This window comes from Marmota flaviventris, chromosome 14, assembly GCF_047511675.1.
Source record: "Marmota flaviventris isolate mMarFla1 chromosome 14, mMarFla1.hap1, whole genome shotgun sequence".
In the NCBI taxonomy this organism is placed as follows: domain Eukaryota; kingdom Metazoa; phylum Chordata; class Mammalia; order Rodentia; family Sciuridae; genus Marmota; species Marmota flaviventris.
This window is the reverse complement of record NC_092511.1, coordinates 56,832,784-56,848,560: the sequence shown is the minus strand read 5'-3', so window position 1 is coordinate 56,848,560 and position 15,777 is coordinate 56,832,784. Positions and strand designations below refer to the sequence as shown.

Sequence of the window (15,777 nt, the reverse complement as noted above, 5' to 3'; positions counted from 1 at the left end):
TCCACAGGTGTCTCCTTTGTGGTTTAACTTCCCCTTCTGCCATCCAACGCAGCTGTTTCTTTATAATGAAGCACAATGGCAACAGGGCTTCCTGGGGATGGTCTTGTCCCTCTTGTGTCCCACTATTTACTTCAAACTTACTTACAGATTTGGGGCTGTTCTTGAAACTCTCAACTTGAAAGTCTTCTTTTTAATTTTTTTTATTCTTATTTGTTATATATGACAGCAGAATGCATTACAATTCATATTACATGTATAGAGCACAATTTTTCATATCTCTGGTTACATACAAAGTATATTCACACCATTTGTGTCTTCATACATGACTTAGAGAAATGATATCCACCTCATTCCACCATGTTTTGTACCCCCTTGCACCCTCCCTTCCCCTCCCTCCCTTTTGCCTTATTTAGAGTTCGTCTAATCTTCCCATGCGCCTCCTTCCAACCCCACTATGAATCAGCCTCCTTATATCAGAGGAAACATTCAGCATTTGGTTTTGGCTAACTTCACTTAGCATCATATTCTCTAATTCCATCCATTTACCTGCAAATGCCATGATTTTATTTCATCTCACTACAGTCAGAATGGCAGCTTAGAATACAAAAAACAATAAGTGTTGGCGAGGATATGGGGGGAAAGATACACTCATACACTGCTCGTGGGACTACAAAATGGTGCAGCTAATATGGAAAGCAGTATGGAGATTCCTTGGAAAACTGGGAATGGAACCACAATTTGACCCAGCTATCCTTCTCCTTGGTCTATACCCAAAGGACTTACAAACAGCATACTACAGGGACAAAGCCATATCAATGTTTATAGCAACACAATTCACAATAGCTAAACCTAAATTCACATCTAGATTGGTTGCAGAACCAACCTAGGTATGCTTCAATAGATGAATGGATAAAGAAAATGTGGTATATATACACAATGGAATATTACTCCTTGAAAATCTTTTTCTCCGTGTTTTTTATAACTTGGCAACAGAATTCAAAGTCAACTCTGATTGACCTCCTTCAGACTCAGTCCACTGTTTTGCTTTCTAGTGTCGTTTCTTATAAGTGTTTTGCACGTCAGTGCCACCATCCTATGGACATCAGCTTCCCCTGGACACATCCTAAGATCTTCTCTTTGGGGAGAATGGGTCAGTTTTAGGTGATAATGGGGGACAAAGGAGGGAGAAGCTCTCTATGCTTAGCTTCTTTTTCCAAAGTTGCAAACTTTCTCATTTTCATTGAGCCCCTCCTATTCAATTTTAGTTTGGGAGCTTACATGATTCCCTGAAATAACACTTCCAAAAGTCATCAAGGCCTTTATTTCAGCTAAAACATTTTAGTTCTTATCTTGCTGGACCTATTTAGAGTGTGCTATTTATTGATTCAGCCAGCTGATTTTTGAGTACCTAGTAGGTTCTTAGTAATGTACAAAGATTGATAATTACAACATTTTCCATGTACTGAGTACTCACTAAGCAGCAGGAATTGTTCTAGGCACTTTATATTCATTGCCATGTCATCATCACAGTTAGCATTGTGACCTGCTCTGTTCTGAGCAGGACCCTATGCAATACATACTACTGTTGCCCTTTTTACAGATGAGAAAACTGACTTCACAGAGAAGCTAAGTACACATTGAGAAGCTCAAGGACACACAGCTATTAAGTGGTAGGATTGGGATTTGAACTCTTTTTTCTTAAGAGTTCATACTCTTGGTTCCAAACACTGTTCATAAAGTCTTCCTGATGTGGAACTCTGTGCTCTTAACCACTGTGCAATGCTGCCCTCGTATGGAGGGGTCAGGAAATGTACAATTACGTTCAGTGTTGGGTCTGAGATAGTGAGCAGTACCAGAGAATTTTCACTAATTATTATGGGAATTTGGGAGTGGGGATTCCAGGAAAAGTTTAAAATTGGGCCACTTTAATGGCACTGGGAGTGCTGACATAGCTCCCCATTTTAATGGAACAAAGTATGCAAGGTGCCTTCAATCCTCCTCCCTTTTATTTCTTTGATATTTTGTATGACAGTTAATACTCAGGAAGACCATTTAATTTAAAATTCAAATGGAGACACTTCTGAGAATTAAAGAGGGCATTGTTAATTACTCTGGGACAATAAGAATAAATCATTGCTGTCATGGACAAATCAGAACGTTTGGCTGTCCTGTTAACAATGATCTTTATACCTCACATTTATTTATGCTTAGTATGATCCATGGTGACTATGACTGTTGGAAACTTACACTCAAGATTCTTCACTTTTATTTTCTACGTTTTCTATAAACCTAATATTTTCATTATTTTTATGTAGTGGGTAGTGGCAGAATGGTTATGATTCTGATCACAATCTTTATGCCATCAAATGTTGGAAAAGCCATATTCCAGAGGGATCCTACAGGTACTTATTAATCAGGGGTTCATCTTATTGCATATCTGGGATGAGGAAAAGAAGATAAGGTCACTGGAAGAGACACTGGAGGACAAACCCTGGAGTTTTCCATGTCCATTTCTCTCTTTTAAAAATGATTTTATTATTGCACTGTAGTTATACATAATAGTGGGGTTCATTTTGACATAATCATACACGGATGGAATAATTTGCTCCATTTTAGTCCCCAGTACTTCTACTTTCCCTCCCATCATCCCTTCTTGGTTTCTCTTCCTTTATTTTCTTCTCCATTTCTTGATAATGTACCACTGCACTGCTTATTATGGGATATGAGTTATATGGGGCTGTGAAATTCTGAACATGGAAGGGATTTTTTTTAAATCAGGGATTGAACTCAGAGCCACATTCCCAACCCTATTTTGTATTTTATTTAGAGACAGGTCTCACTGAGTTGCTTATTGCCTTGCTTTTGCTGAGGCTGGCTTTGAACTTGTGATCCTCCTGCCTCAGCTTCCTGAGCAGCTGGGATTACTTGCATGCACCACCTTGCCTGGCCAGGGAAGGGATTTTGAATAAAGATGTAATGTGGGAGGGGGCTGTTTTTTCTTAACTACTTTTGGAACACAGGGAGCCCACAACTAATGATGGGAGGGGACCCAGTAGGAGTAATCTTATCAAAGGATAAGTGGGCACCACCTAGGTAAGGATGGGAGCAGTGGTGAAGGGCATCACAGCTAGTGGCAAGAAAATGCATGGGTTAGTTTCAGAAACTGCACAGTAGTTTCATTAGAAATTGCAAAGGTGCAGGAAGTGGTCAGAGATGAAACTGGGAAACACACAGTGGACCGAGCAATAAGGGTCTTGCATATTTATTAAGAAGTTTATACTTTAACTGAAAAAGTTTCATAGGTGTTTAAAGGCCAAGAGGTGGGGCTTGGAGAAGATGGTATTGAGCTTATATTTATGTTTTAAAAGATCAATTTGGGACCAGTGCCAAGAATACAAAATATGGAGAGGGGTTAAGAAAGGAGGCAAAGAGAGTAGTTTTGAGAATGTTTCAGTAAACTAGGAAAACATGGTGGAGATAAGGCACCGAGAAGCCAGAGAATGGGTATTCCAGGGCAGCTGTGGGAGTTGACATGGTCAGGCCTTGCAGAGTGATAAAGAGGAGTACTGCCCCGGTTTATGGTGCCACCAAGACTAGGAATAGAGAAGGAAAGGACTGTGGGGGGAAACTCCTAGATGAGCACCCTTCTTTTGAAAGGCGGTCCCTCCTGGTACCAGGGTTCAGATCTCCACCGGATCTCCACCCCCCTCACTGCTCTGACTGCTTCTTCTCAGCTCTGATTCATGAAGCTTCTTCTTTTACTCAGAAAATTCCTGTTGGCAAGTCCTCTGGGCTGGACCTTGGCCATCTTCCTCTTCAAACTGCATCTCTTCCTGACATTTTAAAATCCTGATAATATCTTGATATTATTTATTAGCCATACCCACATTCTCAACTACTGCCCTTGGGCTAACAACATTCAAGCCTTTATTTTCAGTTCCAACTCACCAATCCAACCGCCTACTCAACGTCTCCACCCAAATATCCTGCATGTTCAGACTCAGCATGTCCATACCAAGCTTTTTCCCTCTGAAACATGCTCCTTACTGCCCCATTTGCTCTCAGTAAGTCGCTCAAGTCCTATCGCTACTCTGTATAAAGAGCTTCCAATTTCATTTATTCTTTTTTCCACATCCTCACTACAAGAATAGGTGATACCCACACAGAGACACTTGCCTTCTCTGTCTTTACAAACTTGCATCCCCAAACATACTTTCGTTGGGATAAAATCCAAACCCTCTCCAGAGTCTTTTCCTGTCGCACTCATATCACAGAGAAGAAGATATGTCACCTACCTTTCCTATATGTTTATAATCTGACAAAATCCTGTTCAATGTCACCTCCTCTATGAAGCCTCCTAAATCCCCCTCATATCAACCAAAATTATTTTAACAACTGTTTCCCCAATGCCTGTCTCTTCCACTAAGCTAAGAGCTCCTTGAGAATCAGGATATGTCTCTCAAGCATTTTGTAATTCCACAAGTCCAGCACAGTATGATAAATACCAAGCTGACATGATGTGTTCCTTACCCTAGACTCCTTAGAATCTAAGGACCACACTGTTTCTCTAGGGGCAATTACCACCACCACCATGACCACAAACATCATCATTACCATCGCCACCACCATTACCCCATCACCACCACCACCACTGACATCTCTTACCACCATCATCATTATCATTCCTATCACCATCACTACCATCACGATCATCACTGTCACCATCTCCACCATCACCATCACTATCACCACCACTACTGTCACCAGTGCTAACATCATCATGAATAGCCTCATCATCCTTACCATCATTATCATCACTAGCACCATTACTACCATCACCAGTATCCCTATCTTCATCACCATCTATCACTTGGCACACAAGTGCCAAATAATTTCTTGAAAGGCTTTAATTTTATTTAATCCTTACAACACTTCTGTGAGCATACATTAAAATGCCTATTATATTAATGAAAAAAAACACCTGAGTTTCAGAGAGATTTAAATAATCTGCCAAGCTCATAATGCTTGGTGAATGATGGAGCTGACACTTGAAAATGGAAATACCTAATACCAAAGCTGTTCCTCTGAACCCCTATGTTTGAGGCTCTGTTCATCGCCATGAAGCACCAGAGTACAGTCCATGCCTGGAGTCTTGTCAGAAAGGGAGCAGAAATCTGTCCAAGTTAGTGAACAGCGTGGTTTACATGTGTACGCAGACATGGTGGGACCTGGTGACACTGAAGAGCAAAGCACAACCTACCTGTAACCTTGTCTTTTCTTCCTCTATATCATGTTGAGCTCCTCTTACCACAATCTAAAATAACATCTCTCTGGGCACAGTGGCACATGCCTCTATTCCATGCAACTTGAGTGGCTGAGGCAAGAGGATCACAAATTCAAGGCTGTCCTCAGCAGTTTAGAGAGACCCTCAGCAACTTAGCAAGACCCTGTCTCTAAATAAAATATTTAAAAAATGGCTCGGGATGTGGCTCATTGGTTAAGTGCCCCGGGTTCCATTCCTGGTACCAAAAATAAAAATAAAAGCAAATGCAAAGGCATTTATGTATTGGTTATCACAATGACTAGAAGGCTAATGGTACTCGGAAAGCAAGGATCAAAGAGGCTAAGCATCCTCCAGTCCTTTCTAGTGAAAAACTATCTCACTGAATAGCCAACAACACCCACTTGGAGAAACACTAGTTGGAGCCCAGACACTTGATTCAACTCTGAGTCAGTCTCTTAGTATATGGGCATCCTTCTTAGTTCAGCCGCTACAGCATTTAAGGGCTCCTTTCCCTCCCCGGCCTGTCAAATTCCCTCACATTCCATCAACTATGGAAAAAGAGATTCTTATCTTTCACAAATATTCATGTAAACTTAGGTGGCAGAGAAGCACTTCTAATCTCTCTTTCAACCTTTCATTTAATCTAATTTATCCCCTACCCACTGCACTGAATGTTTCACCTGAAGTAGGGAAGGTTGGGGAGAGGAGGAAATGAACAGGAGGCATCACATTCCAATCCTGGGCAGATGTGAAGTCTCATGTCTGACAGTAATTCCAGACTGATGAAGAGAGCCAAGACATAGCTCCAAATTGACCTTTTTTCCAGAAGTCTTACCTCTTCCCCTATCTCTATGATTATTTCTTTCTTGCTTACTCAGGTCATAGCAGTGTATAATTATGTTTGCAGTAGAGGCATTTCATGCCCACTTATTTCTGGCTTTCCTTTTCTTTTGGACACATCTCTTTGGTCCCTTTCCATAGGATGAGGCCATGTGAACTAGTTCTGGCCAATGGGCTGCCATTTCTGGCTGGAGCATCTCCCTGCCAACAAGGCATTTTCCAGCATTTTCTTCCTTTGCAGCTGGATGGTGAAACAGGTGCCAAGAAGGAGTCTCTGCCAGCCTGGCTCCCAAAACAACCACGAGGAGCCCCTGTTGTACCCCATCAAACATGGAGCATATCCAAAGAATAAACTTTTCCTGTTTTACTGAAATTGGGCCTGTTTGTTACCGCAACATAACCTCACCAACTCTGATTGTCTCAATGTTTGTTTGTTTCTTTGTTTATATTTTGGGTACCAAGGATTGAACCCAGGGCACTTGACCACTGAGCCTCATCCCCAGCCCTATTTTGTATTTTATTTAGAGACAGGGTCTCACTGAGTTACTTAGCACCCTGCCTTTGCTGAGGCTGGCTTTGAACTCGCAATCCTCCTGCCTCAGCCTCCTGAGCTGCTGGGATTTCAGGTGTGCACCACCAAGCCCGGCTGGTTAAATGTTCTTTGGCCTATTCGGATTCTTCATCTTAGTACAGAGATTGTGAGTCAGAGAGGCTTGGGGCTGAGCCTTGATTTCACCACTGAGAGTGGCCTGGGCTAGCTTCCCTAAACCTCATTTTCCTCATGTGTGAAATGGCGATCGTGACTGTATAGATATTATGAGAACTGCACAGACTAAATGGTGAAATGTTACCAGACATTGTTTGCATCAAGTATTGTGTTATACCTATCTTTACTGTTGTCCACTCCTAAGTTCAATATTGAGATGTATTTACACTAAATGAATGGAAAGAATCAGTTGAGTCAAACTGAAGAAATCTCATTACTTTTTCAATATGACCCTGACACATCAGAAAACCATGACAAGTAATGCCCAAATACCTTCTTTCTCTTTTGCTACAGAATCATGAGTGGGAGAAGTGAGATCCATTCTCTTGCTCCCACACCAAAAATGGATACACGTTCTAAATTAGCATGAAGCAAATCTCATTTGCATTTATGTGACAGCCAAGTCTCCTTAAGGGATGCCAAAGGTCTTTATTCCTAGACCACTAGGAGTCCTTTAGCATTTGGAGATAATTATAGGTTATCTTAGGACGGATGTCTTCTTCCAGCACTCCTGGATTCTATTCTCAGCTTGACATTGAGTTTTACCAGTTCTCCACGGCTAAGGAAAGTAGAGATAATTACTTGGCTGACCCAGACAGAAAAACAAAACACTTTTGCCTTATTTACTTTATTTTTGACCCATATGCCAAACCTTCCAATTTGTGGGAAGTTCTACCAACTATTGCCTGGCCTGATAAGCCTTCTCCAAATCTGGAACCCAATATGTGAAATATTTTTAAAAAATATTTTTTAGTTATAGATGGGCACAATGCATTTATTTTATTCATTTATTTTTATGTGGTGCTGAGGATTGAACCCAGGGCCTCACCCATGCTAGGTAGGCAAGGGCTCTACCACTGAGCTACAACTGCAGCCCCTAGGTGGAGCATTTAGAACTAACCACAGAATCCATCTCAAGACAGAGAGAGAAATAAAGAAAGAAAGGGAAGGAGGGAGGGAAAAATATCCTGTCCTCTGAAGAATTCTTTTTCTGATGTCTTTTTAAGTTATTATTGCAGCACTTTAAAAGTACTTTCTAATGGACTCGTTTTCCTTCTTCAGAGCCAATTTTGCATTTTCATTATGTTAAGCCATCTTCCAAAGTATTTCTGAAATAAGCTACATCCATGTGTCTTAGCCCATCTACAAACTTGAGTTTCCCTCTTCCATTCAGATTCAGTCTGAACAATTCACCAACTTATCCGACCTTTAAGTGCAGGATAACCAGATGTCCTAATATACCTCAAGGTCAGCTCCATCACTTCACCCCCACCCCCAGATCCTTATAGCATCTGGGTGGGCTGCAGGGGGTCGGAGTTCCTGAAACTTTCAATCAACTGCAGCTGATTTAACAGTGGAGCAGTAGTTCCTCAATTAAGCAATCTGAGCTGCTTTCTGTACCATGATTTACTGAAACTCTGATGCAGGGAATTTTAACTCCTGGAACCCACCCAGTTCCTCCAGTTGTACTGCCATGTGCTTCTCATTATAGCCCAACTGTGCAGGGCAGAGATGAACAGAAAGAACTGGGCTGGGAGTCAGAAGCAGACGTCGTTCTAGTTGTGTCATGATCTAATCCCCGTCCCTGAGCAGGTCACTTAACCCAGTGGGTTGAACAAAGATTTTCTTCTCATCCATAAATTAGGAACAGCAATCGTGCTGGCTCTACCTACCAAAAAAGGTTGTCTCTGATGTCCTCGTAAAGGAGTGTAAGAGTTTGTGAGACTTGCATAAGTTTCAACTCTAAAGAATTTCTTTTGTGAGTAGATAGTTGGGAATCCAGAAGGTATTTTCTCAGAAAAGCAATACTAGACCCGGTAGTGATGTTTCCAGTCTAACACTACAAAAATCTGTCTCATGACCATACCTCTGGGGCATAACACATAGTAAGGGTCCTACAAATCATCACCACCAGGGGGTCACCCAATGCTGGGTGCTGTGGTTGGAAGTCTGGGTGGATGGCAAGATGGGGTGCCTGTGTATGGGGAAAAGAGGTGAAAACTGATGCTGGACAAAAAAGAAAAGGGACTTGGGGCTACCATGGTAAGGAGCACATGGTGAGGCTGTGGGGGGCCTTTTTCAATGTAAGGATTTATTGGGTGCAGGAAAGAAATGACAGGTTTTGACTTTGGAAAGTTCTATAAATAGAGCTGTTCAGTGCCTTCTCCCACCCTGCCACCTCCTCCACTCTCCTGTTCTATTCCCTATGTTCTATTTTTGAAGTCTTTAGGGCATATATACTATAGCCAGAGTCAAGATGGAAAATCCACTTTCTGCAATTAAGTGTCTAATAGCTCAATTTTTATAAAATAAACCAATGTGTGATACATAAATGTATATTGTAATAACAGAAGGGCCCTGAAGGAGAGGGCCATTTTTGTCCAGGGGTTGGTCAAATGGGTGCACTGATCTTTGCAATCCTGGCCTGGAAGACTTAGAAGAGGCTAACTGCTCCTTTACTGTTTTTCTTCTGGACAGAGGCCTTCCAAATCTGACTTTTCAAATCCCTGATTGAATTCCCAGCAATCTACTTTTCCTGACTATAACAAGAAAAGCATGTTTAAATGAACATGAAATTCCATCAGTATAAAGCCTAGTGCAGCCCAGTCGCCAAAGCTGCTAATAATGCCCTATTGTGTTACTGTGGTGTCCTAGGTTATCATTATGCAGTCTTTGCTCCTGGTTGAGAAAACATGACATTCCATTAAATGCATAATCTGGGTTCCCTCCAAGCCAGAGATGCATCCTGCCTGAAGTCGAAATGAGCTGGGATTCAATGCCATGGAAAAGAGAACCAGTTGCAGGGTTGGGGAGAAGAAGAGAATGGTGGATTCCTTTCCCTGTGATCCACTGGTCTCAGCCTGTACACAGGGTCTAGGCAGCCAGCAGATCTTAGAAGCCCAAGGAAAAAACGAGTCAGCATTTTTTCCCTTCCTGCTCTGCTGTGGTTGGGTGCTGGACAGCAATGTCTCAGGAGGTTCTAAGACAAAAGACTATATCTTTAGGGACCACCCCAGGAGGCTGTCTGTCCTGGTTGCCTGTTGGCCCATCCCCCAGCTCTGGACTCAACAGTCACATAAATTAGCCTGGCTGGAGGTGATAAGCTGGAGCTGCACACATGAACAACCAAATCCTAGCAAGTTTTTATTCAGCACATACTATCCCTGCCTTCAGGTAACAGGACAACCAAAGGAACTCAAAGTCATCCACCTAAATGTAAAGGTATGTGCCTGTAAAGGTTTCCCTACCCCTTGAGCATTTTGGGGTCCCTAATGTGCTTCAAAAGATCCACTAGCACATTCAAAAATTTATTTCAGGAGTAAATACAAAAGAAGCAACTTCCTGTATAAATAGAGGGGCAAGGAACTCAGCACACTGGTTAGAGACCTTCTTTCTCCACACCTGATTTTTAAAAAACTAATGTATTTTTGTTGAAAATAAAATTAATATATGCTTATTATAGAAAATTTTAAAAATTCAGAAAAGCATAAAAACAGAAGTTAAAAATCATGCTTCTAGAGAGAAATACCATTACCATATCAGGTAAATAGTCATACATAAATGTGTTTCATTTTTTACAAAGGTAGAATCAAAATGCATACAATGTTTGGTAACTAACTGCATTTTCTCCCTAGAGTATAAACATTGCCTATTTCTCCTAAAATATCTTCCCAGCATGCAAAATATACAATACATATTTAATACTCTGCATATTACATGTCTTACTTAAATCCCCTGTTGTTGAACATTTATGTCATTTTCAACTTTTTATTGCTTTAAATAGCACGACCATTAGCATATGTTTAGGTACTTTTCTGTGACCATTTGGATTTATCTTCTTTTTTTTTTGGATTTATCTTTAAGATATGGAATTGTTGGATGGAAAAGTAGACCCCATCATATTTTTTAAAGCATATGATATATATTGCCAAATTATCTTCTGGTCTTCAATACAGTAACCACATGTGACTATTTAAATTAACAAATAAAATAAAAATTCACGTCCTCAACCTCCCTAGACACATTTCAAGTGTCAACAGTCACATATGGCTAGAAGCTACCCTATTGGACAACATAGACACAGAACATTTTCATTATCCTAGAAAGTTCTATTGAACAACGCAAGTCTAGAAAGAGGGTACCAATTTATATTTTCCCTAATAAGATGTGACAGTGCTTACAAGCTGGCCAGTAATGAATATTGTGAATCTTTAAAATTTTTTGCCAACCTAATAACAATTTTATCTTGTTTGATTTTTTTTCCATTTCTCTGATTACTAGTAAAGTTGAACTTTTTTGACTATTTGTTGACTTTCATATATATTTTTCTCCTGTAAATTATGCAGTAAGACTATTTTTATTGAGGTGATGCATGTGTGTGTTTTAATATGTAAATATAATATAGCTGGTATGTATTATATTTATATATAGTTTATACACATAAATATGTATATCATATATTTATATATATATTTGTGTGTGTGTATTTATTTTTCTTTTTTGGTGTTGGGACCAAACCCAGGACCTCCCACATGCTAGGTAAGCACTTTAGCACTAAGCTACGTCCTTTCTGGCCCCTCCACATTTTATATAGTAAGATCATCTTAAGAGAATGATTAATGTTGCAAACATTTCTGTAACTTGTTATTATATCTTATTCATGCCTTTTTATTTATGAAAGTGTAGAATTTTGATATATTCAAATCTGTATTTTTCTTTATGGTTTCTATACTATTATTATGCTTTAAAAGCTCTAAACCTAAGATTATAGCAATATTCATCTAAATGATCTTCTAGCTCTTTGATCATTTCATTTTAAACATTTAAATTTTCAGTCCTTCTAGAATTTATTTTGGGGTGTGGTATAAAGTATAAATCTATCCTTTGGATCCCCACACGTTATCAATCCTTTGTCCAAAAAAATTCCCTACTGATTCAAAATTTCACTAAATGCTTATATGTATTTGGATTTCTATTTTTGTCTCTCTGTTCTTTGGCCTTTACCCTCCTGTTTTAATTAACTTTTTTTTTTAATATTTGGAAAGTATTTCTTTATTATTCATTTCCAAAAATGTTTTATTTCTTTTTACTTGTGTTTTTCCCCCTATCAGATAAGCCTAGAACCATTTTGTTAAATTCCAGCCATCATCAAAATAAATTCTTTCAGAACTTAGACTAAAAAGTTTAATTCACTGTATGAACTGCTTTGGGGAGAACTGATTATCTCTATAGTTTTGAGGCATTCCATTCAGGGAATGGTGATTCTGCCCATTTTGTCAAGTTTTTTCTGTTTGCCGCTCTGAACTAGTTTTCAAAACAACACAAATGCTGATCATCTCTGAGGGTTTTCAGACAGTGTCCCTGAGTCTAGGATCTAGTGCTCCCAGCCACCAGAAGTTAACAAAAGAAATTCCACTTCTTAGTATTGGATTATATTTTCAGTATCCACCTTCTCATAAATCTGCAAGAAAGAGATCTCACTTTTCATCCAAAGAATCTGGAGTTCAAAACAGACTTTACGGAAAAACCAAACTCCAGGGGCAACTGCAAAGCACATTTGGTGTCTAGCTGGCCAGCTTATTTTGCTGGACTCTTTTTCCAATTCCCAAATACTTTCCAGTCTGTGAAATTCATCTCCCTACCGCTGTAACTGCAAGGCGCTCCACTGGTTTTAGTGAGCAGGGATCTTCTCTGAGAGGCTTTTTTTTTTTTTTTTTATTGTTGAAGGTGGTTTTTAACAGATAGCAGGGAGCTTCCCTGAGTGCAGCTTGGCAAGCCTATGGGGAATCTGGGAAGTGTTGAACTGGTCAGAGTTCAGCTCTCCCTTGATCAAAGTCCTGAAGTCTAAACACTCTCCACCTTTAACAAGGAAACCAGGGCTCCAGCACCTCCCTGGTAGCCCACCAGTCAAAATGATCAAGAGCCTGATTTCTCCTCCACCGAGGTTCTCAAGGCAAAGGAGAGAGAGAATTTACCAGGCAGAGGGGAAATGTGGCTGATATCTTATGAGCCAAGGTTGCAACTAAACATCCTGCAATGTACAGGACAGTCTCCACAACAAAGAATGACCAAGCTTAAACCTCAATAGTGTTATGGTTGAGAAACCCTATCTTGCATTTTCATTAAGTGCCCAGGCTGAACATACATTATATTATGGGGGACAAGGAGAATGCATTTTTTGTAGGACACGGTTTTTAAAAAGAGACCATTGACTTTGAAATGCCGACGTCTCTTTAAAGTGTCTGCAAGTTCTGCCTCTGGCAAGCAAGACTTTCTCAGGAAAATGAGAGGGAGCCTCAGAAACGCAGTGAGTCAATAGCATCCTCCAAGTTTCACGCACGCTCCTCGGTCACAAAGAGCAAGACAGAAAAGAAGTTTGTGCCCCAAACCAGCAGCGTCGCCTCTCCAGCGGGCTGGGGCGGCACAGGAGAGGGATGGGAGGAGCGCTCCCCAACAAAGGCGCAGCACTCGCCGCCACCACCTCCCGTGGTCCCTCTTGGTCCCTTGAGATGCACGCCTGTCCCAAAGCGACCCTGCCAACCCGCCCTGACCGGGGAGAAAGCATCATCACCAGCTTAGCCTAGAGTGAAAGGCTCATGGCACTTACTTGTCCAAAATGAAGTACAGGTCAAATCCCCCGTAGCAGGCTGGACCCCCATCCTCCCTGCGTCCCCCTTGCCCGGCGCAGATAAGCACAAGAGTGGCCAAAGAGAGCCACTTGAAGCCAATGACGAGGGCTTTCTGCTCCACGGTGGCCATGACCCACAGCCCAGGGAGAGAGAGTGGGGTCTTCTTCTCACGCTCCGCGAGCTCGCCACGACCCTCAGGGACACGCCATCCGAGGGCCCCTCCTTTTGGGCTCTTTATTCCCCCTCGCTCCCTAGAAACTCCCCGGAAGCAATTGTCTGGAGGAGTTCAAGGTTTTCCTTCTGGTTTCCGCTTCGATTCTGTTTCTAGGTTTCAGGTTTCAAGAATCTCAATACTGTACTCCGCTTTTTCAAAAAAGAGACTGCTCCGGGGTTCGGACGGTGGGACCGCTCCCCAGGCTGCGCGGAGGTTTTGCAATTGAAGCAGTTCCGTCCTGACGGTTCTTTGTCCCAGATTTTAAGTATTATGGGGTGGGTTTTCAAATTGTTCTTGGTTGGGGCAGTGCTTTGCCTTTTCTCCCTCCCCCTTACCCCCCTTTCTTATTTTTGGAGGAACAAAGTCCAAAGAGTGCCACCTTGTGGCCAGAGATGGCGAAAGCACGCACCGGGGTCCGTGGGAGTGTGGCTCAGAAGGGAGCTGGGGAGACTTAGAGATGCGACGCAGGGTACAAACCTTATGTTCCTTATCATTTTCAGGTAAAGGGCATATGTTTTCTTATTCCTTCCTTTTCCTTGTGCACCTTCCTCCTCCCCCCCCCCCCCACCCACCCAACCACTTCTCCCTTCTCTCTAGTCTTCTTATACTTTCTCTTCCTTCTCTATGTCTGCGGATACGGGCAGTGTAAACATTTGATGAGAACTCATTTCCTCCAAGCATTGTGGCTTCGACTCCAGGCTTGGAAACACAGACCATTGTGCAAGTCAAGCAGAGAAAAACAAGTTTTGTGATCTGAATTATCAAGTGACCTTATATACTCTTAGCCCAGATCATGAAAGAGATTGTTAGGACTCTTTTGAAAGCAGCACGCCTAATGTCCAAAGTTTCCTACTCCCTCTGCTCCAGGCTTGGAACAGCTGAACCCTCTACATTGTCTCCATCTCCATATTTTAGCGGTTCTGTGACAACAGTTCATCCTTTCAGCCTGTGAACTTTGACTTTCTTTCCCCATCTTTGATGTAGGACAGAAGAAGTAAACAGCTTACAGAAGTGCAGACAGTTCTAAAAAATCCTGTGCTTTCCTTTCTAAACTGCAGAATCTTTCTTTAGAGTGGTCTCTGAGCCCCAGTTCAAGATAAGACCCTAGATCTACCTTCCCCTGCCTTCCACTTTGGGAGTCCTCAATGCACATGCATGCTTCATTGTTTAGGATTCTTCCCCCAGACCGACACACATATTCCTTTCTACTTTTGATCCCTCAAGACACACACCAGTGAACTATCCAAGGTGGTTCTCGTGTGTATACCATGAAATCCTAGTGTCTTGAAATGCTCCATGCAGCATTAATTGCATTTTCAAATAAGTCTTGGAGACTCATAATGCATTGCACTAGCCTGCCTCCAAAATGATCCCTAGTGTCCCTCACCTCCTGGTATTCACATTCCTTCCACATGGACATGACTGACTCATAAGTAATTAATAAGATATTGCAGAACTCATGGTGTGTGACTTCTGGGGCTAGGCCATGGAGATTGTGTGTTTTCCCCTTTGTTCTATGGGTCACTCTGGGGGAACCCATTGTCATATCATGAGTGCACCCAAGCAGCCCTCTGGAGGAATCCAGACAGCAGGAAACTTGAGCTTCCTTGCTGACAGCCAACATCAACTGCCAGCCATGTGAGTATCCCATCTTAGAAGTGGATCTCCCAGCCCTGTCAAGCTTTCCGGTGATTCTAGCCTCACCAGAGACCACACCCCACCCTCAAAGCAGAACCCTTCCTGATTCCTGACCCATATAAAAGGTTTATTGGTGTTTTAAGCCTCTAACTTTGGGACGATTTGTTGTGCAATAATACATAACTAATAAATGCCTATTAAAAGCCTGGATATTTCTGTGGGGAGATTTTTTTTTAATTGTTTCCCAGATTTCCTTGACCATGAAACTATTCTTTTCAGATGCTACTCATTGACACTCATATTTTGTAAATTACTGCTTTCTGGAAAAAAAAATAACTGTGGGGATTAAAAATACTCTAATCTGTCCAAGTCTTCTTTTTCTATACTTTTCTCATTTTCGAAAGAT

General features: G+C 41.5%; 1 protein-coding gene across 1 annotated transcript in view; it reads right to left on the bottom strand.

Annotated features, from left to right (window-relative positions):
* Positions 1-13,977, bottom strand: part of Antxr1 (ANTXR cell adhesion molecule 1) — a 228,451-nt gene extending 214,474 nt beyond the window's left edge. Inside the window, exon 1 of the mRNA XM_027934509.2 lies at positions 13,498-13,977. Within this exon, the coding sequence (XP_027790310.1) occupies positions 13,498-13,649 (152 nt within the window). The 5' untranslated portion in view covers positions 13,650-13,977. The remainder of the gene's footprint in view (positions 1-13,497) is intronic.
* Positions 13,978-15,777: the final 1,800 nt, after the last annotated feature.